Source organism: Drosophila eugracilis, unplaced genomic scaffold (assembly GCF_018153835.1).
Source record: "Drosophila eugracilis isolate 14026-0451.02 unplaced genomic scaffold, ASM1815383v1 contig_90, whole genome shotgun sequence".
NCBI lineage: Eukaryota > Metazoa > Arthropoda > Insecta > Diptera > Drosophilidae > Drosophila > Drosophila eugracilis.
Window position 1 is genome coordinate 6,505,543 of NW_024573812.1, and position 28,000 is coordinate 6,533,542.

Here is a 28,000-nt window from a genome sequence, read left to right on the forward strand (position 1 = left end):
TTTTGTTGAATGTCAAATAATATTTATTTCGCTAATAAACTTACTTAGTTGATGTTTAAGTTGTGTGTGTGTTTGTGTGTGCGTTTACATAAATTAGGCTTAAAAACTATAAAACATAAATGGATTTCCGTCCAACTAGAGCAAGAGCACAAGAGAGTAGAGGAGATTTGCAGTAAAGGAGTTAGGAGGATATCGAGGAGAGGGGAGGAGAAGACTGGGCAGATACAAAAGAAATACTATATAAAAATAACAATATAAATTCATTGCAGCTAAATCGTTGTGTAAAATCAAAATGCACAAAATACATACATACAAAGCATATACATAATAATTGTAATAATAATAAGTCTAATCAAACAATTCAACATACTTCGGGGGGCAGGGGGGTTAAATGCCATTCGCTAGATACAGTCACATACATACATATATAGGTACATGTATGAAGATGTTTATCATTAAAAGTAGAATTTATAAATTATTATATTATTACATACAATCCTTAGTTTCATTGTGGGAGATTTGAGTTCTGCGTTCCATTCATTTTGATTCATATTTTTTTTGTTTGTGTGTTCTCGTATGTGTGTGTGTGTGTGCGTAGATATGGCAAAAATATATAGCATGCTTTTGTGCGCCGCCAAAGTTGAATTGTGTTTTGATCATCGCTGATTTGCCTTGCTCCTCCTGCTATAAATGCCACAAATCATTGTAAATTACAACAAATCAGCTCGTTAAGTGAATTAAATTATAGTTAGTTTGTGTCCAGTATGCGTGTTTGTTTGTTTGTTTGTTTGTTTTGTGTGTTTGCCAGCTAAACTTCTTCTATACACGTAAATTCAACAAATTACAATTTACATTGAAATGTATCAATCAATCAATCATCGATGATGGCTGCTGCTAATGCTGCTCTTTACATAAGTTAGTTAAGTGGCCACATATGCTTTGCTTGACTTGACTCTTATCTGGTTTTTCATTTAGTTTAGTTTCGCTTCGTTTTTTTTTGTTCTTGTAAATACAATAGATAGTTTTGTTTTTCTTTTTTTGTTTGTTTTATATCCTTTTCATTTATCTTTAAATTAGACTTAAACGTTAAAGATTTGCCTTCCGTATTTTGTTTTTTGTTTCTCTTTTTTCTTCTTGTCCTCATTATGTTTTTTTTTTTGGTTTTCTTGATTTGTTATATAATATTATTTACTTTTTAGCCCACACGCTGACACGCTATCAAATTAATATTATTATTATTATTTCCTTTGCCGCTGGATTTTGTTGAAACTTTCGAACTTAAGTCTAAACAAGCATGACAAATGCAGAGCGTTGATGGCATGAATAATTTTAAAGAGAGATTGCAACAGGAAACATTTAATATATATAATATTTATATATATGTATATATAGAAGTGTATGTATATATATATGCGGTATATGTAGATATACGCTCGTTTGGTTTTTGTTTTTGTTTTTTGTTTTGTTTAATAAATACATGAGGAAACTAAACTACACATAAATTATGAAATTCTATAAAAATTATTCAGACCAAACAACAACTATATGCAATGCTGGCGCTTGTGTATGCTTTGTATGAGTGTGTGTGTGTGTGTGTGTTAGTGTCATGTCGTACATGTGGCTTTGCATAATGCATATGTATGTGTTTTGTATATGTATGTATATAGGAAATGCCTTTCAATCAACTGACTTTTTTTCATATATATCAAATGTGACTTCTCTCGCGTGTTTCCAGTGTCAGTTGCCTGCCGCCTCATTATCATTGTTGCCCTGATCATTATTAGCATTGTGTGTGCGTGTGTTTGTGTGTGTGTGTATGTTTATCTGCATCAATATTATCGATATTATGTAATGTACTTGTCGCTTATATCATCCATCCGGGATTTCCTTCCATCCGCCGGCTTTTTTTTTCTTCTTTTCTTTTTTGTTAAACAAATAAAAGTTCTTTGGGCTTTGCTTGTTCAGTGTTCAGTGTCCTATGTGTGGTTGCGGTTGGTTGGTTCTATCATCTGCTCTTAAATTGTTTGGTTTTTGATCAATGCTGGTGGGTTGTTGTGCTCCCGCGCTGCTCTTTAATACCGTTACGGTTTTCCCTGCTAACGCCCCCATTTCTGCTCCACATTATCATCATCATCATTATATCATCATTATCATTGTAATAGGGATCCGGCTATGGAATCCTCCTTCTTAGTACAGTCCACAGCCGCGCAGGTTGTTTGCTATGATGACATCGGTGACAGCATCGAATACAAACTGAATGTTGTTGGTATCTGTGGCACACGTCATGTGGCAGTAGATTTCTTTTGAGGTTGATTTGTTTTTCGCTTCAAATTGAGCCTGAATGTAAGCAGCCGCCTCGCCATACTCCTGTCCACCTATAAAATACACAAAAAAAAAAAGCATTAATAAGGATCTTGATTAAGTTGGGGGATATACCACTCACCTGTGTATTCGGGGAAGCAAATTGTCAGGGGACTCTTGCGAATCTTCTCCTCGAACAGATCCTTCTTGTTCAGGAACAGAATGATCGAGGTGTCTGTGAACCATTTGTTGTTACAGATCGAGTCAAACAGTTTCAGCGACTCTTGCATGCGGTTCTTTAATAAAGAAGAAAATTATTAAGTAAAATATTTAAAGATATAAAGTATTAACCCAATCTTACCGTGGTTTCATCCTCATGCAAGACCTGATCGTACTCAGACATGGCCACGCAGAAAATGATCGCTGTAACATCCTCGAAGCAATGTATCCATTTCTTACGCTCTGAACGCTGGCCGCCCACGTCAAACAATCTATAAATTTAAATTATAATTATATATATATATATAAACTTTCAATATTTCATATATTTCTACTCACTTAAAGTTGAGATTTTTGAAGGAAAAGTGTACCTCAACGATGCCAGTGGTCTTGACGCGAGTACGCAAGATATCCTGTTCAGTTGGCTGGTAATCCTTGGCGCCTAACCGATCCAAATCATCCAGGAAACTGAAAAGGAAATAGAACAGATAGAAGAAAGCGTTACACAGACTAGAAGCTTAAGAATTCCATTTCCATTTCCCATCCACACATCGCTTGACCAGACAAATGTTTGCCCATCTCCATTCCCGTATTTCCCTTTGCTACCTAACCATTCTTCCAATTTTCCGCCCGTATCTGCCAAGTCTTGAGCAAACAATTAAGGCGCAGACCAAAGCGCTGAGCAAACAATTAAAAACAAAAAAAACCTGAGCGCGTGTCGAGACCAAAGGGAAATGGGGAAAAGTCTACCTCCCCTACCTACTCACACATTACTTGGCTATGCAAACGGTTTTCCCTCTACCTATACGGAGGAACTACTGCAAGAACTAGCCATACAAAATGATTACCATTTCCGTGAGTTGTTCTGGTTCTAATTTCCGTGCATACAAGCTATCGTATATACTTGTTATTAGTTTTATTTTGCCGGTTATGTAACCATCAGACAGGCAAAGGCATCTGTCAGATACAGATACAGATACAGATACAGAGTCTGCGTGCTTGGGGAGTAAAAGAGCGTCAACAAGTAGGTCATCAAAGAGTGGGACCCACTGGCCAGTTATATGTGTGTTTTTGGGCCGTAATTAACGTCAGGCACGCAATGCCTTAACAAAAACCAAAAACTAAATAAATAAAGGGCTGAGGTAGCTAATTTTATTTGTTGCCCAGGTTCAGAGACAGGTCGTAAATAGTTTTTTTTTTTTGAGGCTGTCCGAGGAATCTGCGCTTGTTATCGCATCAATCTTCGGTTGACTTGCTCTGGCTTGCTGAAATCGGATGCATTGGTCAACTGGTTTCCAACAAACAATTACACGCACAATTGCTCAACGAAAAAAAAAGTTGGCCAAAATGTACTTGGAGTGGGTCCCATCTGGCAAGACTCCCTTCGGGAAGGAAATTGGCCCAGTCATGCTCGCCTGGCATAACCGCAACGATCACCTTTCATGCGGAAAAGTTTAGCGTTGTTGTTTGGCTTAAACTGCATAATCAAAGAGACTAATGCCCAATATTCGTTACAATTTCATAGACAAACGTTAATTGACCGCCGCCTGCAAGCGGCTGCGATTGGGCAACCGTTTTTTGGTTAGCACTTGGCCAGCCAAAGATCTTATTTAACATGTCCATCATAAAAGTTTTCTTTTCTGTTTACTGATCCGAAAAACCACAGGCACACATGCAGCTGTCATTTGTAAGCCCGGAAAATGTGTTGCAATGTGTGTGGCAAGTGGCTGGCTAAGTTGTGGTCTCTTGAAAGTAGATCATAAACTTTATAAACAATATGCCAGCGAAAGTGAGCTAAATATAGAAAAATTAGCTATGATTTAATTAAAGGACAGACATGGAGAAAGCTTTACAATGGAAAAATTTTAAAATAATATCTAATGATTTGGTTTTGATGAACATTTTAACATGTCGATAGTTTTATTAAAGTTTTTAAAGATAAAAATTGACATTTTAATAGTATTTCGTTCTTATAACGTAAGATTCTGCTTTCGAGATCCTAAGTATCACCCAAAATCTTTAAATTTTCCTAATCCTAGATCAACAAAATGCCATATTACCTTCATGTTACTAATTCCTCATCTTTGTTTACCCATATTAACTACCTTATCCCAGTTAAATACTCCCATCATGCTAAATTTGCCTGCCAATTTCCTCTGACTAGTGTTTTACTAGCCTTTATGGCCTTTTCAATTAAGCGATTTGCGTGCAATTTGGCCAAGCCAATGGGTCGTTAGTCCCGGCAGCGTTTTATAATAATTTATTTATATTTTTACATAACCCTCAAAGCACCCATCCAAACCTCGTCAGGTACCTCATTAATGTCAATCAAGGGAGTTAACCGTTATATATTAACACAAACTTTTGCTTTTTGATTAGGATTATTAGGCACTTTCAATTTCATTTCGAAAATTATGTTATTTCTAACCGAAACCAACTTAGTTTCTGGCCTAAAAAGAGCTAGTAGTAGTAGCAAAATTAGCACAAATATCTTAAATGACAAAGCCAACAAAAGCGCGCCAAAAAGAAACAACAACCACATTGTTAGCTTTGCCGATCGGCAGTTGGTTTGGTTTTTGGTATATAGCGTATAAGTAGACTAAGAAGCCCGGCGATCGCGTTTAGTGCGTCGCGGTTGGTCTACGAGGCAACAGCTCAGACTTGGGAGCTCCACATCGAATATAGCTCTCGGTTTCGGTTTCGGTTTTCGGTTTTCGGTTTTTGGTTTTAAGTTTTTCAGTTTTAACTCTGAGATTCCAGTGGTAGCCCACATACAAACTTCGCGTTGCGTGACAAAAGAGCTGGCGAATCTCCCCGCCTTTTCAAGTGCTTGTGAACGTCTGGGAAATTGGCAAATAAAAAACAACACACAATAGAAATCCAAACAACAAAAGGCATCCAAAGCTGTTTTTAATTGTGCACAAACGGTGGGGCTTGAAAGTCTCTAGTCTCTTTTGGAAAACGAAGACCGCAAATAAATTAAAACTAAAAACTAAATCGGCAAACAAGTTGATTGAAACTCAAACTGAAAACTCAACCAACTGGCGTGGCAGGCCGTGGAAAACTATTCCAAAGCCAAATAAATAAAAATAAAAACAAACTATTCAAGTGAGTTTTTCCGTTTAAACGCGAGCTGAGCTGAAGTGTTTTCCCAATACAATTTGGGCGTGTCAGGTGGTAAACTAGTTGCACTTTGGAAAAGCATTCAGTCAAGTTGACTGTCAAAGAAATCAACGTTTAGCGTGAAAGGCCAATTTAATTATATTGGAAAATTATTAAGGAAAGGAAAAAGGAAAGAAAAACAAGTCTGTAATTGAAGTTTGTAAAAGGCCGCAGGGGTCGCATAAATCTTAAAAGGATAATAAAAGTCTCCCAAACGAAATACAAATTGTTGTTTGCTTAAATATATAGCAAAAAATTTAAAAAACATTTTTCCAATTTGAGTTTTCCCAGGAAATAACAATTATCTGCATGAAAGACAGTGCAGTTTTCCCATGAGATATTTTCCCAGATAACTTTGCCAAAATACACAACAAAACTAGTTGCACTTGGGGACTTAAGCAATCGTCTGTGTGAAATCAAATTTGAATATGCTTTTTGGCCACACCTCAAAGGGCAAGTCAAAAAGCCAAACAGTGGGCAAGTGATTTGCCAAGCTGCCTTTTGGACGAGCAGTGACATAATCGATCGGGATTTTTCGACCACCGTTTGCTCATTTAGCAGCTGAATGCTAATAGAATTCCTTTCGATTTCGAATTCATTCGAGTGAAAAGAAAATGCGGGCTGCTTAAGTCTCCCCTCCTTACCCCTCATTGCCACTATTTTGGAACAATGGCCATAAAAGTCAACGACAAGTGGCTGCTTGACATTTCTTCTACATTACTCGCAGGCGCTAGGATTATCACTCAAGTTCATTATAACCTCCTCTTGGGCGATAAAACCGCGCTGGTATTCTCAGATATATAGTTGTGGTTGTTCTTGTTGTTTTTGTTGTTGCTACCGCTCGAGAGCCTCAAGGTCGCCGCTTGTGCGACAAGGGCAAGGATAAGCCGCTCCGCTGCCATTGTGCCACACACACACACATATACACACACGCACACGAGTGTACATAAGAAATAAAGGCCAACGAAAAAAAAAAAAAAGAGGAAAAAGAAATGAGAAAAATGGGTGGCACAGCTCAGCTGAGGCAACTTTCTGGATTTGGGTGCGCAGATTTCTGTTCCATCAAATTTTCGGCATTTAAATTATATTGCCTTTGGGGAGCAGGCGCACAAAAAGTCAAGCAGCAGCAGTGGTAGCAGCAGGCCCACAAAAGTGCCATTGCCATTTCCATTGTTCGATGGCATACGCGGCGTATGAGCAATCTTGCCAGCTTTTCTGCCTGCGGGGCAGCAAAATGCTCTTCATATTAAATGTGCGAGTGTGTGTATGTATTTGAGTTTGAGTTTGAAACTTCTGGGATTTTCTGGGGTAGAAAACAAAGTTTGTATACCACGCAGGGAAAAGCGAGAAGAAAACCGGAAAGTTAAAGCCAAAACCATTGTCAAACTAAAAAGGTTGCCAACATCAAGATTTGACTTCTTGACCGTTGGTATTTCGGAAATCTCTTTTTTATGGTTGATAAGTTTTTAAATGTGAGCTTTTAATGAAGAACTTTAAGAAGTTTTTGTATTAAAAATGTTCTTTAAATGGGGCTATAAATGTGCAAGGCTGTTAATTTATTATTTAATTGATAAAATTTTATGCAAATTTTAAGGTAATATTTGTCGTTTGTAGTTTTATTAAATCAAATACGATTTATATCAACATTCATTTTCCATTTGACACAATTTCTGAAGTCACTTATGAATTTACTCAAGCATTGACACAAGTTCTTAACCCATTGAGAACTTTTTAAAACCATTATCAAATAATGTTCAAGTTCTATAGCTTCCTTTGCAAAGTTTTTTTTTTTTCCTTACATATGAGGCTTCGCTTTATGTACAATAAACAAACGACTTGGCCAGGGTTGATGTGGCCCCTTGGCTGTGCTATTTCAATAACTCTTCAATTTGTGTTTTCTTTGTTTGAATTCGAATTCACATTTTGCCAGCGAGTGCCTGCAGTTGTGCTCAATTTAACGCTAGCTAAGCTCAAACTCCGACTTGCTTATTGGCAGCAACCATAAAATGGAACGCACTGACTGACAAATGGGAATCCCTCCCCCCTTTGCCCAGTTAAGTGCTCCCCCGAGATCTAACCGAGGACAAGGGACTAACAATCGTCGATTGTTTACTTGGTTTTGTTTTGCAACTAACTCGAACTAAGTGCTGTCATTGCTGAAAGTTAAAATGAATATTGGATATGCCGGGCATGCCATAAATATTTGCACTCTAACCTAAAACACCTTTCAGTGCGTCGGGTAGAGAGGAGTGAGGTGTTATTCGTTTTGAATAATAAACATTGAATGGCCTTTATATTTTTTTTTCTACTATATATTGATTGATTTTCCCGGGCAATCCACTTGGAAATGCATCAAAAACTTTTGCCGCCTCGCTATGAGAAACAGCACATAAATACACAATTTAGTTTGCCGCCGGCAGCAGATTGCTCAACTTTCTCAACTTTTTTCTTTTTTTTTTTTACATAATACTTTTCCCAACAGGACTAAGAGACGAGTAGGAGAAGGAGCGAGCAACCTAAGGAGCTCAAGATGTCGGGCTTACGCAAAACATCCATTGCTCTGATGAGACGCTCTACTTCCAGCACCACTGCCACCACCGTATTGCCGCATTCTGTGGGCGGTGGTGCGGTGTCGCCACCTAGTAGCGGTGTGGGCGTGGCGACGGAAATTGAAAAATCAATTGCAATGCAGCGACTGCGGACGGGAGAGTCGGCAAATCTGAAGAAATTAAATGTCAGGTTCGTGATTTTCTCACACTGCCTTCTACACAGGAAGAAAAAGTGAAGTTTTATCGATTTCTCATCTAAAAATCGAAATAATTGAGGGATTTTCAAAGTACTAACTAACGAAAGATGAATAAGATTTATAAATTTTTCTTTCACTGTATACAATTTACACTAATTGACAGCCAACAAGCCGTAACAGCAGCAGCAACAACTAAGGTTCCAACAACTGCATTGGCAGCTGAAACCACCACCAGCAACATTACCACCACTACCACAGCCACTTCTTCGGCTGCAGTGCGTCCCTACTCGGAAGTACCGGGTCCATATCCCTTACCATTGATAGGCAACTCCTGGCGCTTTGCCCCACTAATTGGTGAGTCCTTCTCCATGGGCTTCCGGTGAAATGCCGACAAGGACTCGACTACTAATAAATGCTTGTCACTGGCAGGAACGTACAAAATTAGCGACCTGGACAAGGTTATGAATGAGCTGCATGTCAACTATGGAAAGATGGCCAAAGTGGGTGGATTGATTGGTCATCCGGACTTGCTGTTCGTCTTCGATGGCGATGAGATTCGTAACATATTCAAGAAAGAGGAGGCAATGCCGCACCGGTGAGTGATTAATCAGTTTTAGCCATCCTTCGATGGTGTATATCGAAAATTGCGTATACGACGCGTGTGACATGTCATGATTGATATGATTGATTGGCTTTAGCATGTTTATAGATCGTGAGAAAGGAAGGCTTTCGGTTATATAATACGAAATGAGCATAGTTATAGCTATTAGTTATCAAATGATTGATTTTATAAGCAACTATGAGTTGTTAGCTTTTCCTTTAAAGTTTTCCCAACAGTTAGAGCAACCTAACTAACTAACTAAAAGGTTAAAACGCAAGTCCATTAAATATGTTGTTAACCCAAGATTATGGTTAAGTCCTGCATGGCTGCACTTGGTCTGAATTACCAGTAATCCCCTATATACACATGCAAAAGCCCACGCACATATACATATATAGCATATATATCCGCACCAAAGTCAGTCATGCATGACCGATTTCCACCTTTTCCACTCCAACCAACCACCCAGCAACCAACCCACCCGCAATGTAAATGCAATTCCTGTTTATTTATGCGCATATTGAATGAATGCAGCCTGTAATTAAATTATTAACTAACGAAGGCAGAAAATGGCGATGGCAATGGCGATGGCGATGGCGACTGGGAAATGCGGATTAAACGCAGATGGATGTGTGAAAATATTGTGACAGATTGGAATCGCTGGGACGGATAGGGCAAAGGCGTGAAGTTATGTCACTTTTGCGTGGGAATTTAACTCGTTTGTGGAAGTAATTTAAAAATTTACATATATAACCAAATAGTTGAATATTTTCTAGTAAGGAAAACAAGGAAAAAAGTGAATTCTAGTACTAAAAATAAAACCAAAAGCATTAAGGACTATCTTGATTAAGTTATAAAACAAAGGCAAATATTATTTAAACTTTTCATAAAATATATTTCGAATATTCAGTCATATAAAGATTAAATTTCATTAAATCCTAATTTAAATAAATAAAACATGAGACAAATTCTGGCATTTGAAAAACAATCATAATCCAAATTTTTGCGCGTGATAAAAATAAGCCATTAAATTGAAATTAGTTGAGACTTTCACTTCTCATTCCGCCAACCGATCCGTAGGCCTAGCAACACGATATCCAAACAAACCCAACTATTCACAAAATCCGACAAGCTCTTAGTTTTTTTTTGCATCATAGAAATAAATAAAACTGACCGAAATGATGAAGGCAAAAAAAAAAAAAAGAAGGAAAACAAACAGACCGAAACGAAAGTCACACAAAGATCGCTAACGTGTCCATAACTTTTATAAGCTTTCTTTTCTCCGCCTTTCCCTATCGTTCGGACATATCTGCGATCATAGCCGTGGCCATGAACCAAATTTAACAAGTTACGCTTATGTTTCGAATAGTTTATATAGTTTATAAGACAACCCAACAACAACAACACACACAAACACACACTCGGATCGATGGCAGACATCGCAAAAAACAAAACTCTATTGTTTGCTTTTGGCCAGCACATTTAGCAAGTCATCATTAAAATGACTGAAAAGAATCGCTAATAGATTGGACATGAGACCACATTAACGTAATGTTGGCTCTTTTTTTTGTTTTTGGTCAAGCAGACAGATTGATGAATGAACCATCTGCCGGCGTAGAAGTGTGAAGCTAACTACTGCTCATCAACTTGCTAACTGACTGATTGACTGACTGACTGACCAACTGACCAACTGATTGATGAAGATATTCGGCCAAGAGATACGCATGTGCACATGTACCAGAGGCGTCGGCTTTGTTGACTTTTTACGAGACCCATCAAATTCAAAGAGAAACGCCAATTCGTGTGTGGGAATATCTAAGCTAGGGAAAAGGTATTTCGGGTTAGAGTTTCGATCGTGACAATCTTGGGGTCAAACTTTTCATTACAAGATTGTAAGGCGAGAGTTTTTCTGTGGGGGGGTTCCCAGGTTAAGTAATTAGTATGCCTAAGACGTCGCTTCAGATTTAGCATGAAATTTTAGGGCAAACAAACTTGTTTATCTTAGTTTTTAGCACTTGCTAAGCTCTTCCTTTATTCTTTGTCACATTCAAAATGTTTACATTGACAGCTTTGATAAGCTAACAGATAGAACTAAAAACTGCTGAGATACTATTTGTTTTGTTTGTTTTTTAAGTTTAATTTTCAATTTCTATCTTTATAACTTCCAAATTATCTTTTTCTTTCTCATAATTTGAATATTAAATTCAAGTTAAACATTAGAAAGCACAAAAGACATCTCAACCATCATGACTTCATTCATTTTTTTTACTATTTTTAAACTATTACGTTCTTCACAGCTCAATGTTAGTACCAACAAAATTTGCATAATGCGATGGTGAGAATCAACTTATTTTCATAGACACTTCAGGGTTGAATTTTCTTGACGTTTTGAAAAAAGCAGAAAACACAAAACATTTTACATATTTACACTTAAATCTCACATTTAATTGAGCATTTTCGTGTTGCCTAGGGCAACTCAATGTCAGTAGGAGAATTGAAAAACAACAGTCAAGTCAAACGCGCCAAATTGTTGGCTAAGTTGTGGGTGGCTGTCCTAAGGGTGGTGCATAAAACAAAAGCCAATAAATACGCTTCTTTTATTTGTTCTGTGACATGCGAATAGACAAACATAATGCAAATAGCAGCTTGTCTGTATATCGCAGGGGGAGGATCTAAAAGCCACTAGGAGATGGAGTCAAATCGCTTCACTTTCTGTTGGCTTTTCAGTATGAATTTGTGTTTGATGTTGTCGTCGCCGGTCTGTCTGCACGCAAGGGCAAGCGACCTCAAAAGGGGCGGTTGGGTGGTATCAAACGGGTATGGGCTTTTAGCCAACTCATACACTGCCTTACTAACATGTTTAAAGGCAAAACAAAATGAACTTCATTTGTGAATATTTTAGGATTTTTTGGTATCAAAATAGACATGACTTTTTAATATGTCAAAAATAGATTTCTTTAATTAACTTTACTTGGGTAAAAATATAATTTTATTGTTTATTTTTAGCTATATCTTCATTAAATATGTCTCCTTTCTATATAATATATCATTTTTCTCTCTGTGTACCCCTTTGCAATGCCCTTTTTCCTGCACAAAACCCACTCTTTATTTGCTGATGTGAAACCCAGACCGTCGATGCCCTCACTGCGCCACTACAAGGGCGACCTGCGACGCGATTTCTTTGGCGATGTGGCCGGCCTAATTGGCGTGTAAGTAATGTGCTTATATAACGGATATTATGGCGGATCCACCCCATACATAAACCTTCAACCTACTGTTTTTTCCAGTCACGGACCCAAATGGGAGGCCTTCAGACAGGAGGTGCAGCACATCCTGCTGCAGCCGCAGACGGCCAAGAAGTACATTCCGCCGCTAAATGACATTGCCAGCGAGTTTATGGGCCGGTAAGTCGGAGTCTTAGCATCCAACCAGCCAACTTGTTATGCAATCTTCATATATATACAAGAATATATATATATATACTATATATCTATCTGCAGTATTGAGCTGATGCGCGACGAAAAGGAGGAGCTGCCAGCCAATTTCCTGCACGAGCTCTACAAATGGGCCTTGGAATGTAAGTTGCTGCAAATTTCATTTTACTTATGCGATTATCACACTTTGCTGGACATATTTATTTGAAATATTGCAATGCCAATTAGTTTATAATGATCTCAGGACTAAGGACATCCTTTGATAGTCATTATTTGATTTAATTCTGGCTTTAGTATTTCTCAGAAAACTGTAAATGCGATTTGCATTCTTTGGTGTTTCCATTAAAATGTTTAATAATTAAATTTAAACTTTGTTGAGAGCAAGAGACTTTGCTTTTCCAAGTGTGTACGAAAAACTTTTAATTGGCCATTTTAGTTGACGACAAACATAACGCAAGATTTTCCTGGAAAATCTTAATGGCCATAAAACCATGTTTTTCGCAGTACAGAAAAGTTTATGTTTATAATAATCATATTTGTGCGTTTGACCCCCTACATCTGCTTTGTTTTAAGAAATGTAATTATATTTCTTAAGTGGAAGTACAAAAATCCCTAAAAATTCTGATTAATCCTTTCCAGCTGTTGGTCGCGTTTCCCTGGATACCAGATTGGGCTGTTTGTCACCCGAGGGCAGCGAGGAGGCAAAACAGATTATCGAGGCCATCAACACATTCTTCTGGGCCGTTCCAGAGCTGGAGCTGCGAATGCCCCTGTGGCGGATATATCCCACCAAGGCATATAGAAGCTTCGTCAGGGCTTTGGATCAGTTCACAGCGTGAGTTCCATAAAATATCCAAATAATTGGGCAAATAATCAGTCGATGAAATCATACAGAATTTGCATGAAGAATATTGGCAAAACTATGGACAAGGCCGATGCCGATGAGGCTAGGGGTGTGCCCAAATCAGAGGCGGATATATCCATTGTTGAGAGAATAGTGCGAAAGACGGGCAATCGCAAATTGGCTGCCATTTTGGCATTGGATTTGTTCTTAGTGGGAGTGGATACAGTAAGTTCCAGAATACAATTTCTTTAAACTATTAAATTGCTAACTTTATAATCTTTTAGACCTCCGTAGCAGCCTCTTCCACCATCTATCAGCTGGCCAAGAACCCAGACAAACAGCAAAGACTCTTCGATGAGCTGCAGAAAGTTTTTCCCAATCGCGAGGCTGAGATCAACCAGAATGTCCTCGAACAAATCCCCTACCTGCGAGCCTGTGTAAAGGAAACGCTGCGGTATGAAAGCACTCTCTTTAATTGAGTGAAATTTCCATATTTTTAATGGAAAACCCTTTTTCCTTCATATAGTATGCGACCCGTGGTAATAGCCAATGGACGTAGTCTCCAGTCGGATGCTGTCATCAATGGTTATCACGTCCCCAAAGGCGTAAGTTTCCTAGAAATGGTTGACCATTTGGTATGCCATCTGATTGCAATCTTCTCCTGCTTTCAGACGCACGTTATCTTCCCCCATTTGGTTGTTTCCAACGATCCCGCATATTTCCCAGAACCCAAACGTTTTCTGCCAGAACGCTGGCTTAAACAGTCAGCGCCAGATGCAGGTGAGTTCAGCACTAAAAAAGTGTCTTCAGGGCAAAGCACACACACACACAGGTGCTATAAAGTGCCAGGCACTTAGTTGGTAAAAAGGATTCACTTCTTTTTTTAGTGGCAGGACTTTTCTTTATGATATATATGGTATATATTATGGAAAAGTAAACAAAAAGGAGTGTAAAAAGAAAAGATTTAAATAAATCATAGACAGGTTTTCTAAGAAAGGGTAGACTGCTGCATTTTATCTTATAATTCCTTCTTCTCTTTCCAAATTTGTTTAAATTTTTCGCAATATTTTTTCGAGTGCCCTAACCAATGTGCCCTTACTTTTCAGCTGGCTGCCCCCATGCCAGCCAGAAAATTCACCCGTTTGTGAGTTTGCCCTTTGGCTTTGGTCGTCGCATGTGCGTGGGTCGTCGTTTTGCTGAAATCGAGCTGCACACGCTGCTGGCCAAGGTGAGTTTTTTGTTTTTTGGCATTTTCTCTGTACCTTTCCCAACTTTAATTTGCCCTGTTGTTAATTTTCCCAAACAGATCTTCCGTAAATACAAGGTTTCGTACAACTCCGGAGAGTTTGTTTACCGTGTGAACTCCACGTACATTCCACAGTCGCCTCTAAATTTCAAGCTAACGCTAAGGGACGAGTGAGTGTGAAGTCTCCAGCGAAGGGAACTGGAGGCCCTGAGAGCTCAGCCTCAAAGCTGCAGTGACACACGGCGGATGTGTGATATTTATAGTCAAAGCCCAGCTGCTACTGCTGCTGCTGCGATGTTTCTTTTTAATTAAGCAAATGTACATAGCACAGAAACATAGCACACACACACACAGACATACAGAAACCGACAATTTGAGTACATCCTATGGCCACGAGCGTAGTTCTGTGGGTGCGTGTAACTAAATAAACGTTGTGTATTTATGTTGATACATGTGTATATAGAACCCATTATATATATATATATATATTCCCCCCAAACATAGTTTTAGTTGTTCCTTTTTTTCGCTCAAAGAATAATTGTACCTAATAAAGCGTCGAAAAGTATGCAATAAAATGTCTGTTTCTGTTTGCCTTTCTCGTCTGGCATTATCATTAATCAAAAAGGCGAGTGGGCTTAGAGCGAGCCTAGGACAAAAGTGTGTGATGGCTAAGGTCAAGCTAACGCCAATCTATGCCCATGATTAATTGCTTTCTATTAAGTGCATCATTAGTTCAATTGGTCGAGTGGCTTGGTGAGTTTAATTTTAGAAGTGATTTTAAAAATGTTTCTTTAAGGCAATAATAAAGTATTTTTAGAAGTCTACCAAGAAAATCTCAAATATAAGATTACAAATCTAATTAATTGGACAAAAATCACGTATTTACAGGCTTAATGATGTGTCTTGAAATAGATTTAAGGTCAATCATGGTATGCCAAAGTTAATTTTAGACAGAAAAGCTAAGGTGTATTAAGTTTCAAAATGGCTAAAATACTTATATAAAGACCTGGACTTTTAGGAATTTAAACCAATTTATACTAAAACAAATTACAAATTTAGCTCTTTGTCTTTGCTATGTTTTAATCTGCCAGGCAAGTTTAAAATAAACCAATTAATATCCGCTGCCCACGTCTTTAAATTTAAAATAATACAATTTAAAATAATTCTCCCCCAGAACCAGCTGCCTGTATCACTTCACACCCCATTTTCAAATATATTTCTATAAACATATATACACTATATATTATATATATAAGATATCTCTGTTCTACTCACTATTTAGCGGAATCATTTAGTTGGTATTCGTTGCTGCGCGAGAAGCACTCCTGGACGCCGGCATCCTGCCAGAGGCGTTTCATGGCGGCCAGCAGCTCCTCCGAGAAGGGTTCGGTGTCGTGCATCCGTTGGCAAACGTCGAACACCATCTTGGCATCGCTCTAGTAGTTAGAAAATCATATGGAAAATGAGAAAGAAAATGTAGAATAAACTTGTGAATGGCAACTCATTGGTGGACTTACCTCCCGCTCGTTATTGCTGTACTGAATACTTAGGTTTGGCATCGCGCGCAATATTGCAACTAATGATTGTATTGTGTTGCTGTAGACAACCGGTCGATATTGTTTAAAGTCCTCCGCAGTGAAGCCGCTCTCGTGAATGATTTTCATCTGTTTGACTATTGTGCTCTTGCCAGATTCACCGGCACCTAGAACATATACATAGTTTGGTTTAAGTACAAAGTTAGTGATGCGTTTGAAGAAAAAAACAAAAAAAAAAAGAAACAGATAAGAGATATAGTCTTTATGAGTCTGGTTATGCGGTTATCGGCGCCGACAAAAGTTCTTAGAGGGTTGCAAATATTTATGCTGCGTTTAGTTCTCGAGCACTAAATGTCTGTGCTTTGTATTCCTCAAGTAGGGCTTAATGGCCTTTGAGAACTTATATATGCTCGTATACACACCCACCCATCGTCATCATCAGTATCATTATCATCGTCGTCGTCAATGTATCATCATCTTGAGTTGCCGTCGGCCAAAAAGAAATGAGAGAAGAAAAAAGAGGAACGCAAAGGGGGCACAAATCTAAATGGCAAACAAAGGATTAATTGTTTGGCCCTGGTCATCTGGCGACTTATATAGACAGACTCCTTTGCCACGTCTCCCAGATTGCATTCAAGGATTTTGCATAGCTAGCTGGCTGCAATTTTAGCAAGATTTCCATCCAATTGAATGCAATTTGTTAATTGAGTGTCGTCTGCTGAAGGGGGTTTTTTGTGTTTGATAAACGAGATAATCGAGAATAGCTAAAGAGAAGAGGAGAGAAAGCGAGCTTGGCTTGCTTAGCCAAGCTGTCCTTGGGAAAATGGCATAATTTGATAAATGCCATTTTCATTCGTCTATTTTTGCTGACCACTATAGCTTTTTTATCTTCAAGAAGCTTTAAATAAAACGCAATTCGTTGGTCATAAATGTATAATGAAAGTCTTTTCATAATTTCCATGCCACATTTTGTGATAATTCTGCTAAGTATTTGCTATTAAAATGTGCATTTTCGGATTAAAAAGTTGTATGCAAAGTAAAAAGTCTTCAGAAGGCCTTTAAACTATTTAGAATTATAAATTAAAATATTTAAATAAATATTCTTTCCATTTAAAAGCCAAAGCTAAGAGGTAAAGGCAGAATTTGAATCAATGAAAACCTTAACATAAACAAAGTTTCTCCCACCAAATTTTTACGTTTACATTTCTTGGTTATTTTTCATTGAAATGATGGAAAAACTCAAAGAGTTCATTGTCCACCACTTGAAAAAGTCCACACATCTTAAAAAAAAAATCGAAAAATTATCTTTTACAAAAACTCCACCCAGAAAACCAAGAAAAATGTTTAGATTTTGGAAAAACTTAAGAGCAGTGAACAGGGAAATTTTCCCGGGCTTGTTTATAGGAGACCATCGAGGGGGAGTGAGTGAGGCACCTGAGATTAATGTTTTGTTTGTGTGGAAATCGAAGGCAAAGTGCTTAATTTTAATGCCTTCGTGGATTGCAGAGGAAAACAAAAGATTCGGAAGCGATGCGAGCGAGATAAAGACAGAACTATATACGTCTGTTGCTCTGATTATTATTATGAATTCTTGGATGCGCACGGCAAGCCAAAAAAAAACAGAAAAAAAATGAAATGAAAACAAAATAAGAACAATTTTTTTAAATAAACATTTCCAGTACACTCAGGAACATACAGACACACACGCATGCAGCAGTGGGTGTTGCCTGAAAATGAACATTTTTATACTGAAACACACGCAAAACTGTCAGAATTTGAAATCATCTCCATTCCCCCTGCCAAACATTTTCATTTTCATTTTCAGCTGAGTTCGAGTCCGAGAGCAAAAGAGGAAATTAAATGAAATACACGAAATGTAAACAGCGAAAATGGGGCGGTGGTAGGTGGATGGGTGAATATGCAGGCCGGAGATGAGAGCTACTGAAAAAAGTATATGAAAATATGGAAATTACTCATTTGGCCAGGGTAGAAAAATGCAATTTTCTCCCTACAATTTTTCGCCTTGATTAACGTAGCCCAAGTTTGGTCAATTTCGAAAATAATATCAATTCATATTGTTGCCATGAGGAAAATGCAAAATTTTCCAAATAGTTTATTTATGCCGAATGCAATGTCTATTTTTCATTCGTTAATGCCTCCCGGCGGACATGTTTATTACGCCAGCCGCTTATCACAAATCGGAATCCAATTGCAATTACAATCAACTGCAATATATTTTATTTCACATATGCCCACACTATTTTCCCTGACTTTATATATGCTAGTATATATACATATAGTTTCCGTTTGCCCGCAAACAATTGACCTTGAACTTTCCGTCTGATACATAAAAATATTATTGTGATTATTAAATTTATGGCAATTCGCAGCCAGTTGAACTAAGCAATAATCGAGAGAGGAAACGTTGCCAAGAAAATGGAAGCACTATATGCAGTTCCTTATGCCAACGGCAATGGCAATCGATATAATGTAATTAAATAATTGATACAACTAAACAGTCAAGTTCTGTGGGAATTGTTTTCAGGGTGGCATAAGTACGAATCAGAATGACTTTTGCATTTTATATGGTTTGTTTATAAGTCTTTCTGTTGGCCAGAACTTTGGCAGTTTTAAGGCTACTGATGATAAATGGTTTTCCTATTTTTATTTACTTGATTTCTCAAATAAACTTGTAAGTTTGTGGAAAACGCTAAACTTTCTAAACAAAAGCAAACATTCTAAACATTAGCACTGATACAAAATTTTGATCAAAAATTCAAATTTTGTAGGACTTTTTATATTAGTCAAAAAGTTTTTTCTTAAAAACCCAGCATTTTAAAAAAAGTCCTTAGAGTGTAGTCCTGTTATATACCACAAATAGCATCGGTCAAAGGCCAAGGCTGCACAGCTGACGAAGCTCATTCTAAGGACACATTTTTTCAGGGGCCTTTAATGAGCCGCCTGGGCAGCCGCTAAGTATGCTACACTAATTTTAGCCCAGCCGCGAATTAAATATTCATGTGAAAAAAAACAGCTTCTCCGGTGTGCGTTCAATTTAGCGAATTGAGTTTCCTCTGGGCAACATTAACTCACCCAGCAAAAGGAGTTTGATGTCCTTTGCCGCCTGTATGCCATCTTCCTTGAGATTGCGCTCGATGAGGCGACTTCTGGCGGCTGCGGCTCGCTCCTCGGCAGACTGTGCGCAGCCCATGGTGCGTATTGCCTCGACGCAAAACGTTTTGAAGGTCGTTTGGTATCGGCCAACTCAATGGCCGACTACGTTGCCAGCGAAGAAAACCAGGTGTTAAAACGTTTGGGGATTCAAAACTTTTGGAATTTAACTATGTATCTGGTATCCGAGGGATTCGACTTTGTCACTTTTCAGTTTTGATTTATAATCTTTTTTCTTAATTTTCTTAACACTTTTCTTCACTGTTCTATTTGGTTTGTTCTTTTTTCTTTTATTCAGTTTTGTTTTTAGTTTTCCTTAAACACTGCAAAATATTATTATGTCATCTCAACAATTCAGTTTTGTTTTTATCTGCGCATTTTGTTTTGATCTCCGCACAAAAAACAGGATTCTCAAGGATACGCGTTTTTTGACCGCTAACGATAGAGTCTAATTGTAAACTGAAAAGTCCGCGTGTCCAAGAGCAAGGAAATTCGTTACTCGCTGGCAAATGCGGGAAATTTTGTTGTCTTTGGCTAGGAAAAACTAGAAAATATGAAAGAGAGACAGGGAGATAGGGAGAGAGAGCGCGAGCAGCGAGTGGAAAAGCTCTAGGCGAGGGCTTTCTGAGCCAAGGAAAAATGTGTAATTAAGGAGCGTATTTTTCATTAACCAAAATTCAGAATGCGTACAAATATGGCAAAAAATCAATAATTTATGAAAACAATTTGGAGTATTTTTTGGATTGTTATGGGATAATCACAATTTTGAAAAAACATATTTAATATTTGCTTATAATCATTGCATATATAATTAATAATTCTTTTGTTAATAACTTCTCCAAATTTGTAAAAAAAAAAAAAATATTCACGCGTTGTCTTACAAGTGGCCATAAACAAGAGAGTGGGAGTGAGAGAGCTGGAAAATGGGCACATGCTGACGCAAGGAGGCTATATATTTTTTTTTGTTGCTTCAGCCAAATAAGAAAAGCACAAACACAACTTTTCTTTTGTACACTTGGCAGCTATTTGTTTTTGTATTCCAGCAGGCCAAAATGATTCATGCGTTTCTCCAAAAACGAAAAAAACGAGAGGGAGACGTGAAAATGGGTGAAGAACTTTTGCAAATTCACAGATTTAAGCGCCAAACTGAATTGTTGTTGTAAATTTTATTTAGCACTCTTAATTATTACATATTTTTATATATTTTACACTTTTTTCGAGACTTTTATTTAAATGTTTTAACATTAAGTTTGTAGCTCTCTTTTGTGCGAGTTTTTTGGAGAGCTGGCAGAATTCGAATGAACTAACGGAACTGTGTGCCTGGATGCGCTGGAACTGCTCTCCCTCTCAATCTCTCTCTCTCTGTTTCATGCTCTCTTGTTTTTTGGTGCCGCCCAAAGAGGCAAGCTTTCTTAGTATACACGAAAGCTCAGAGAGAAATACAGAGAGAGGTGAACTGAGAGTGCCTGCGCCTGCGCCACTGGAAAGTTGGAGAGCATAAATAACGAGTCTGCGCAGGACATAATCAACGAGTAAACGCAAGACAAGGACAACTCTCGAAGCAACGAGTGCGCCCACGCGAAATTCGTTTTTCTTTCCTTTCTTTTTTTTTTTTGAGCAACTTAAAGTGGCTTTGCAGTTTAAATGGAGAATGCCATTGCTAACCACCACCTGCTTCACCCTCCTCGCACACAATTAAGTCGACGGCTTTAGAACTTTGCCACGTTTATGGGCCAAGCCAAAGCGCATTAGCACAAAACACAGCACAGTTTTGGCCAGCAGCAGGATCCTTCCTGCCCCTCTCACTCTCTTTTTCACTCTTTCTATCGATGGTACAGCGGAAAATCAAGGGAAATCACCATTAGATAAAACAATCGCATTCAATTCGATTGATAGGATTCTGTCAACGAGAACTTTGATTGAATATCTCAATGGTATTGAATACCTGCAACTTCAAATCGAGATTATGAGTAAATCAATTAACGGAACCATAAAAAATGCCATTCAAGCTCAATTAAGGAATTGACTTCGGCCATCAAACGGGCAAAATGTCGGCAATTATTTATGCTTAATTATACAGTGAAGCATGGCTGGCATGAATTGATGACCGACGCTAATGGATCGTATGTTTGGGTTTGGGAAACTCCTTAAGGGCTATAACTATAGGTTATTTATAGTGAGCTAATCAGTTTACTCTGCTTCAATGTGGAAGGGAAATTGGGAATATGTGTGATAGGAAAGTGTGAGAATGATTCTGGCTTAAGGTTTAATTTTCTCCCAAATTGCCTTATGCCAGGAATGGATCTTACCTTAAAATTAAAATTCCAAATAAATTTCCACTAATTTGATTAAAAAAAACTAACAACATAATACACATTATTCAATGAACATAATGCATGTGTCTCTTAAATTTCCAAGAATAAACAATTTTCCTTTGTTTTCTACCATCATTTTACCTTGAACTCTTCGGCCAGCCAATTAAGTGTTGACATCCTGATTCTGAACCTTTGACAAGAGGCAATCACGAGGCAAGTTTTCCGGGGAAAGTCTGATTTTCCGAGAATTTCTAGCACCACCCCAACACTCCAACCCATTCGAGTTCGGTTAAAGGCGGCGATAATTACCACCATGTACCCGTGTCAAAGAGTTAAGGGAGAACAGGCAATTTGACTCTCTACGACGAGCAAATGGCGTGACGAAAACAAAATGTCACAAAAAAAGGACAATGTGAAAATGCACGAAGTGCACGGAGGAATAAAAGGAAAATATAACAATCAATGGGTAACTTTGTAAGTTTTTTTTATAAATATTAAACAAATTAAATTAATTTTAAGAATGCGTGCACATGGCATGCACAGCAAGCAGAAATCTCTAGAAACTTTATAAAGCAGAATTAAATTTAAAAATTCTGAATATATTCATAATTAAATGATTAAAGTCTTTGAACAACTTACTGACAAAAGATAGTATAACCCAAAACCAAATGCTTTTCTGCTTCTGCTGATTACCAATAATATGATGGGTTTTTCCTTTTGATAATACCCGTTGGGAAATTTTACTTTTTGAAAGGGCTATTTATTAGTCATATAAAACTCTATACTACAGAACCTACTGGATTTTCGATTAAACTTTTACAATTAGACCAACATATACTGCTTCGAGTAAAAACCATATTTCAAATTCAAAAAGTGAACCCCTGTTTTCACCTCGCTGCCCCTAACAAGCTTAATTAAATTATCACTTTGCGAATATGGACCAAAAACGTTGGCAGTTCAGAAAAAAAGAACAACAACAAAAAAAAACGAAATTGAAAACAATGAATGGGCAAATGAAATTATTGAATGAATTGGTGGGATCCACAGAAAGCAGAGGGTGAACTATATTGTTATTATTGTGGGGCGAAGGGGCAGCGATAAGGTCGGAGGAACCACAAACCGCAGTCAACGACAAACGGCAAACAAATTGACAGCGTTTTTTGTTTTTATCACGCGAACTCTTCGCTCTTCGGAATAAATGACAGACAGCGGCAAAGTGGAGCACTTGTGCACTTGTCTGAAACAATCTGCACCTCCCCCAAAACCCAACAGAACCATACATCCATCCATTGCCATTTTCCATTTCCACTTTTTCTGTGGCAATTTCTGCTTTTTTTTTTACCGAGTTGCTGCAGGTCGCGCGACCTTTTGGCACTCAGGCGACATTTGACTCTGCTCAATTAGGTTCGATTTGTGTTGTATTTGCTGTTTCGTATTTTATAGTTTATCTAACGAGCCTGTTTATGGCCATTTTGTGGGCTCTTTAGACTCGAGGTTTGGAAGCAGGCGGTGCAACCTTAATTACTTTGTTACATTTGTTTAATGTTTTGAATTGGATGTGTCATTGATAGCTTTTATGTTTAATGTTTAGAAAAATTATTCATAAACAGTATTTTTCCTTGGAAAATAAATGTATTTCCAAAGTTCTTAATGGAAGTAAACTTTACAGAATTGGTATTCCCCAAAGACCCAATTCGAATGACTTCCACTTTTCAGCATAACAAATCTTAATAGGTCCCACTGGTATTTAACTTACTAGGTCCCTTAGTGTTATAAATATTTAACATCTTGTTCAATCATAGCTGATTCATAAAGCTTGTATACTTATATTATAAACACCAGAAGCAAAGAAAAGTTTATTCCCCAAAGTCTTAATATCGAATAACTTCCAGTTTTCATCAGAAAAATCCTGAATGAGCACTCGTTCATCTGAAAATTGTACTTTTATTTTTGTAAATAACTTTTGAAATGCGGAAATAAAGGGTAAGGTCGGATTTTTCATTATCTTTTTATCTGACAGTAATTTGTTATCGACGACTTAAGCCTTGGACGCTTTTACTTTCTGATAACATGGTAAATAATTTATCATTAGTCAAGATAAAACTAATGCCTGTTGAAGTTTAGAAAAGGAAACATTATCTTTTAGTTAAACTGACAAATGTAATAAGTAATGGATCTATATGCTAATGTACTTTAGAACATATCATTTATATACTTTGAAACTTCATCTTAAAAATGGTAATATTGTAAACTAAATACTAAAAGAGAAGCTACCATCTTTTGAAGCACATTTTCCTAGTCCAGCTGAGTTCACAATTGTTTCCATCTCTATTGTTTTCTGCAGCCATATCACTCAGTACAAGGGCCAACAAAGTGGCAAACAAACGAGCATCGAACGGTTTCCTCAATAACCTTTGGCTTGAAAATTATGCCTCAAGTGGCAGTTTCTTCAAACTTCCGCCAGGAGGCGCCACTCGAGAGGGGGCCAGAGCAAACAGTGCTGTTGCGAAGTATGCAGCCACACCCAGGACATGTACACGTTTCCTTTCACTCCCTTCCGTCCTGTGCCGTCCATTGTTTCGTTAGTGTTTCCTGGCCGCCATTCGATGCTTCCGCCTGCCATTCGTCGTCTACCGCCTCCCCCGGTGGCACCTACCTTTTGGGGTACCATCCCCGCAAACCTCCCATTCCCATTTGCCACACACACACACACATTCAATGGGCCTTGTTGCAACATGGCTGCAATCCACCCATTCCTCGCCACTCGACTCTGCTCCTTGTTGCTTGTTAGGGCGTTTAAAAGTTTTGCCTGATTGCACAGAACAACAGCGAGTAACTGTGGGTGAAGTAATGCGACTACACTGAGAGTAAACAGGGCTTAGAAAGCAATAAAAATTTAACAAAAATTATAATAACTTATATGGGTTTTAGGCAAAAAGTTACTTCATCATTATCCATTTTTTTCAAGATGAAATATATAAAGTATCAATTTTATATGGCCTTAAATATGTCTCTCTTTTTCCAAGTGCTTCTCCTTGTTGCACATGTTACAGTAACATGTTTGTGCACCATGTTAAAGTGAAAGAGAAATGCCCATGTATGTGGCAGCTTTGCCCTTTCCCTGGCTGCCTGCCTGCCTTCCCGCCTGCATGCTTATCTCTTTTTTGGGGGGCGAGTCAAAGTCAATAGGATTAACTGACATTTCAATGTCAGTGGCGCAACCAGGTTAACAAACACTCTGTCACCCAAAACCCTTGGTGCAACAACCATGTTGCTTGGGTAGTGAGTGACACACACGTGCAATTGTTTCAATGTCAAGTGGCGTCGATTGCCTTCGCTCTTTGGCGGATACAGACGCACTTGGCCAAAATCTAAGGCTAAGGCTAAGGCTGCAGCTGCAGTTGCTGCCTCGGATGCAGATGCACTTGACGATGAGATTGAGATTGGGGTGGATGTCGAACAGAGATGACAAATAAGTTGGGACAAAAATAAATTTTAACAAAGAATACAATAACTTTCTAGCTTTACTTCGGTTTTTTAATATTCTTTGAGAAATTAGTTAACAGATTTATAGTTAACTATTTCGAGGTTTTTTCTATGAAAACAATATGTTACCTATCCCATCTCTAACTTATGGTTCTAAGCCACTTGAGTTGAGGCAAGAGATCCCTACAAAGCCACATGGCTCCTTGAAAGTGTTTAGTTTTCACACTCGGCGGCCGCCACAAACGCAGATGCAACTGTTGCTGTTCACCATTGTGTTGAACATGTTGTTGTTGTTGCCCGCACAGTGGTTCAATGAGTCAACTTTATTTTTGGGATAACCATTCCACATGCAACACCGAAAAGTTGACCTAAATTACTTCGGTTTTGCCTTGGCCAAAAAAACACGCTAAGAATAGTTTTGTCATGGAATCGATGAATGCATCATCAGTCAAATAAAGTGGAATAACCTTCAGTGGGTTATATATTTTTTTAGTTTTCTAGGGCAACAAGTCGTTAAGTTAAGGCTTAACAACTTTTAAGTTGCTTTTCTATAGCTTAAGGAAAAACAAACTAGTTGTCAGTTGAGGAACAATTGATAAAAGTTTAACAAAATGGAATATTCGGAATGTCATTTTCAGTGTTAAGAATGTGGAAGTTTATTTTTTTAAACATTTAGTGTTTAGACCTTAATTGCAGTTAAATATTTTTATAAAATATTTCCAAAAAGGTGAATATTAATTTTATTTTCAAATAATCCGGAAAAGTATCTAAAATAAGTATTTTACCAACCATATAAGAAACCTTAATAGCCTTAAATATCAGAAAAAATAAAAATATATTTTATCTAGAATTTCCTTTCACTGTTTCCGCTGTGTGGAAGTGTCTACGTTAGATATTCCCCTATCTATCGGCACATAAAACCCAAAATACAATTTTCCAACGCACTCTCTCAAGTGCTTCAGAATGTGTCTGCCGATAAACCAGCAATTTTCCTCGAAAATAGAACAATATAATCGAGTCGAAAAGGTAAACGAATAGCGGAATTTCCACTTCCGGTGTGCGGATGGGAAAAACCAAAAGGGTAAAGGGACTATACACTTACCCAGCAGCAGGAGCTTGATGTCCTTGGCCGCCTGGATGCCATCCTCCTTCAGATTCTTCTCAATTTGTTTCGATCGCTGTATGGCGGCGCGTTCTTCGGCAGATGTGGTGCAGCCCATTTTTGTTGGGTTTTTTTTGGATTTGGTTTTTGGATTTGGATTTACACGGGGACTTTTCGGTTTTGTTGTTTTTTTTTTGTATTCCAATTTTCCTGGATTTTTTTGTATTTCTTTTTATCTTATTTGCTTATGTACAGTTTTACGGTTTCAACTGAAATGGAATATTGAACCCATTAACAATAACAAATGCACGGGTCAGCGGATGATTCACTATAAACAGTGCACAACCGATAAAGGGAACCAGTGGGTAACCAAGGGTGTTTACTTTATACAATTGTGTTTAAATAAAGTGTAGTAAATTTGTTCATGATTCAAATATTTAAAATGTATAAATAATACTAAATGAGAGATGCTTTTTTATCTGTATGTATTTTTAATCAATGTTTTAGTAATGTTTACTAATCATTTTTAGTTTTTATTACGCATTTTACACATTTTATTTTAAACACACTTGTAACAATAGAATTATATTTTAAATTTTTTATCTCAATATTTTATTTTCTAGAAGAAAGTTATTTCTTCATAAACCACACTGTCCCGAGTTGAGCAAGGACTATGGCCAATTTTATGACCGCCACTGTCTGTCCAATAGGGCGCGCACTGTTATAATTATGTTGTTGTTTTTTGTTGGTTTTTATCAGCAGACGCCAAGTAAAAATAAGAGCAAAAGCACGATAGCCAGCTAATTTGCATATGGAGCATGTTTGTGATATCGATACAAAATTCATCAATCGTGCTGATAAGAAAAATCCATCAGATAAGGCTGGGATCTCGATAAGGGGCGGTAATTTATCATGTAAGTGAATTAGTTTGGAGGCCAAAAAACCAAATATTTAAGCTTAGTTTTTTTGGATTAGGGTATTTTCATTTTCGTTTTTTTTTTTTATTTTTACATTTTTATTTTTGGATATAATAAATCATCACTTTTTGGCGTTCAACTTCTTTGAGTTTTTTGTTTTTTTGCTTTAATAATTTATTTAAGCTTTTTTCGGTTTTCTTCCTTTTTTGTTATATTTGCTGTGTGTATGTGTTAAGCGTGGGCGTAGGCGCTAAAAAATAAGGCGCCGGCTATTTGGTAAAAAAAAAGGCGGTGGGCTGCGGAGTTTTCCTTTCGAGCGTTTCTTTTGAGAAAATTAAATTATGCAAAAAATAATGACGTTTTTATGCAAACTGTTAACCATTTCGGATGTATAAATTTTCATTTAGTTTGGTTCGCTGTTTCACTCACACTCATACACTCGCACGCGCACTCACTCACTCACACACACACGCACTACGCACTCTCACGCGCTGCACACGCCACACCCCCCGCCCACTGGGCCACCACCCACCACCCTCCGAGTTTTCCTTTTCCTTTTTTTTCTACTTTTTTCAGCTTCACATTTACCACCGCCTAGTTTTCCAGTCGTATACACACCGCTCAAATGTATGTGTGTGTGTGTCTCTGTTTCAGCTTTGCTATATGGAGTATGTGTGTGTGTGCAGGAGGCTCTCTTTTGCTTTTGCTTATTCTTATTGGTTCCGTTCGTTTTGCGCTCCTTTTTTACGCGACTCGTTGATGTTTTTACACCGATCGTGATTATTTACCGTTGCACTTGCCGAACACTTGCACTTGTATTTTTGGCCGCAGTGATATTGGTAATTTAAATTGCACTTTTCTCGTGTGCGAAAATTTAGCTGCTCTCTCTCGCTTCGTTCGCTCTTTCAAACTGCGACTGAT

General features: G+C 37.8%; 2 protein-coding genes across 4 annotated transcripts; one reads left to right on the forward strand and one right to left on the reverse strand.

The window, feature by feature from the left end:
• On the reverse strand, positions 1-28,000 carry LOC108112456 (G protein alpha o subunit). Of its 3 annotated transcripts, none has more exons than XM_017222307.2 (8): positions 27,868-28,000; positions 26,163-26,431; positions 16,071-16,255; positions 15,829-15,989; positions 2,860-2,988; positions 2,663-2,792; positions 2,444-2,597; positions 1-2,375 (listed from the first exon to the last, which is right to left on the reverse strand). In XM_017222307.2, exons 2-8 carry the CDS (start codon positions 26,278-26,280, stop codon positions 2,188-2,190), a joined length of 1,065 nt encoding a protein of 354 aa, XP_017077796.1. In that variant the 5' UTR covers positions 26,281-26,431; positions 27,868-28,000; the 3' UTR covers positions 1-2,187. The 3 variants fall into 3 exon arrangements, with proteins under 3 accessions (XP_017077796.1, XP_017077797.1, XP_017077798.1); XM_017222308.2 differs by lacking the exons at positions 26,163-26,431; positions 27,868-28,000 and adding exons at positions 19,182-19,582; positions 20,450-20,559; XM_017222309.2 differs by lacking the exons at positions 26,163-26,431; positions 27,868-28,000 and adding exons at positions 19,182-19,582; positions 20,469-20,550.
• On the forward strand, positions 5,091-15,148 carry LOC108112455 (probable cytochrome P450 49a1). The gene is made up of 14 exons (XM_017222306.1): positions 5,091-5,628; positions 8,165-8,421; positions 8,592-8,782; positions 8,858-9,023; positions 12,158-12,238; positions 12,317-12,433; positions 12,530-12,606; positions 13,103-13,298; positions 13,358-13,532; positions 13,592-13,761; positions 13,834-13,912; positions 13,979-14,087; positions 14,414-14,535; positions 14,614-15,148. The coding sequence occupies exons 2-14, from the start codon at positions 8,213-8,215 to the stop codon at positions 14,725-14,727; spliced, it is 1,806 nt and encodes a 601-aa protein (XP_017077795.1). The 5' UTR covers positions 5,091-5,628; positions 8,165-8,212; the 3' UTR covers positions 14,728-15,148.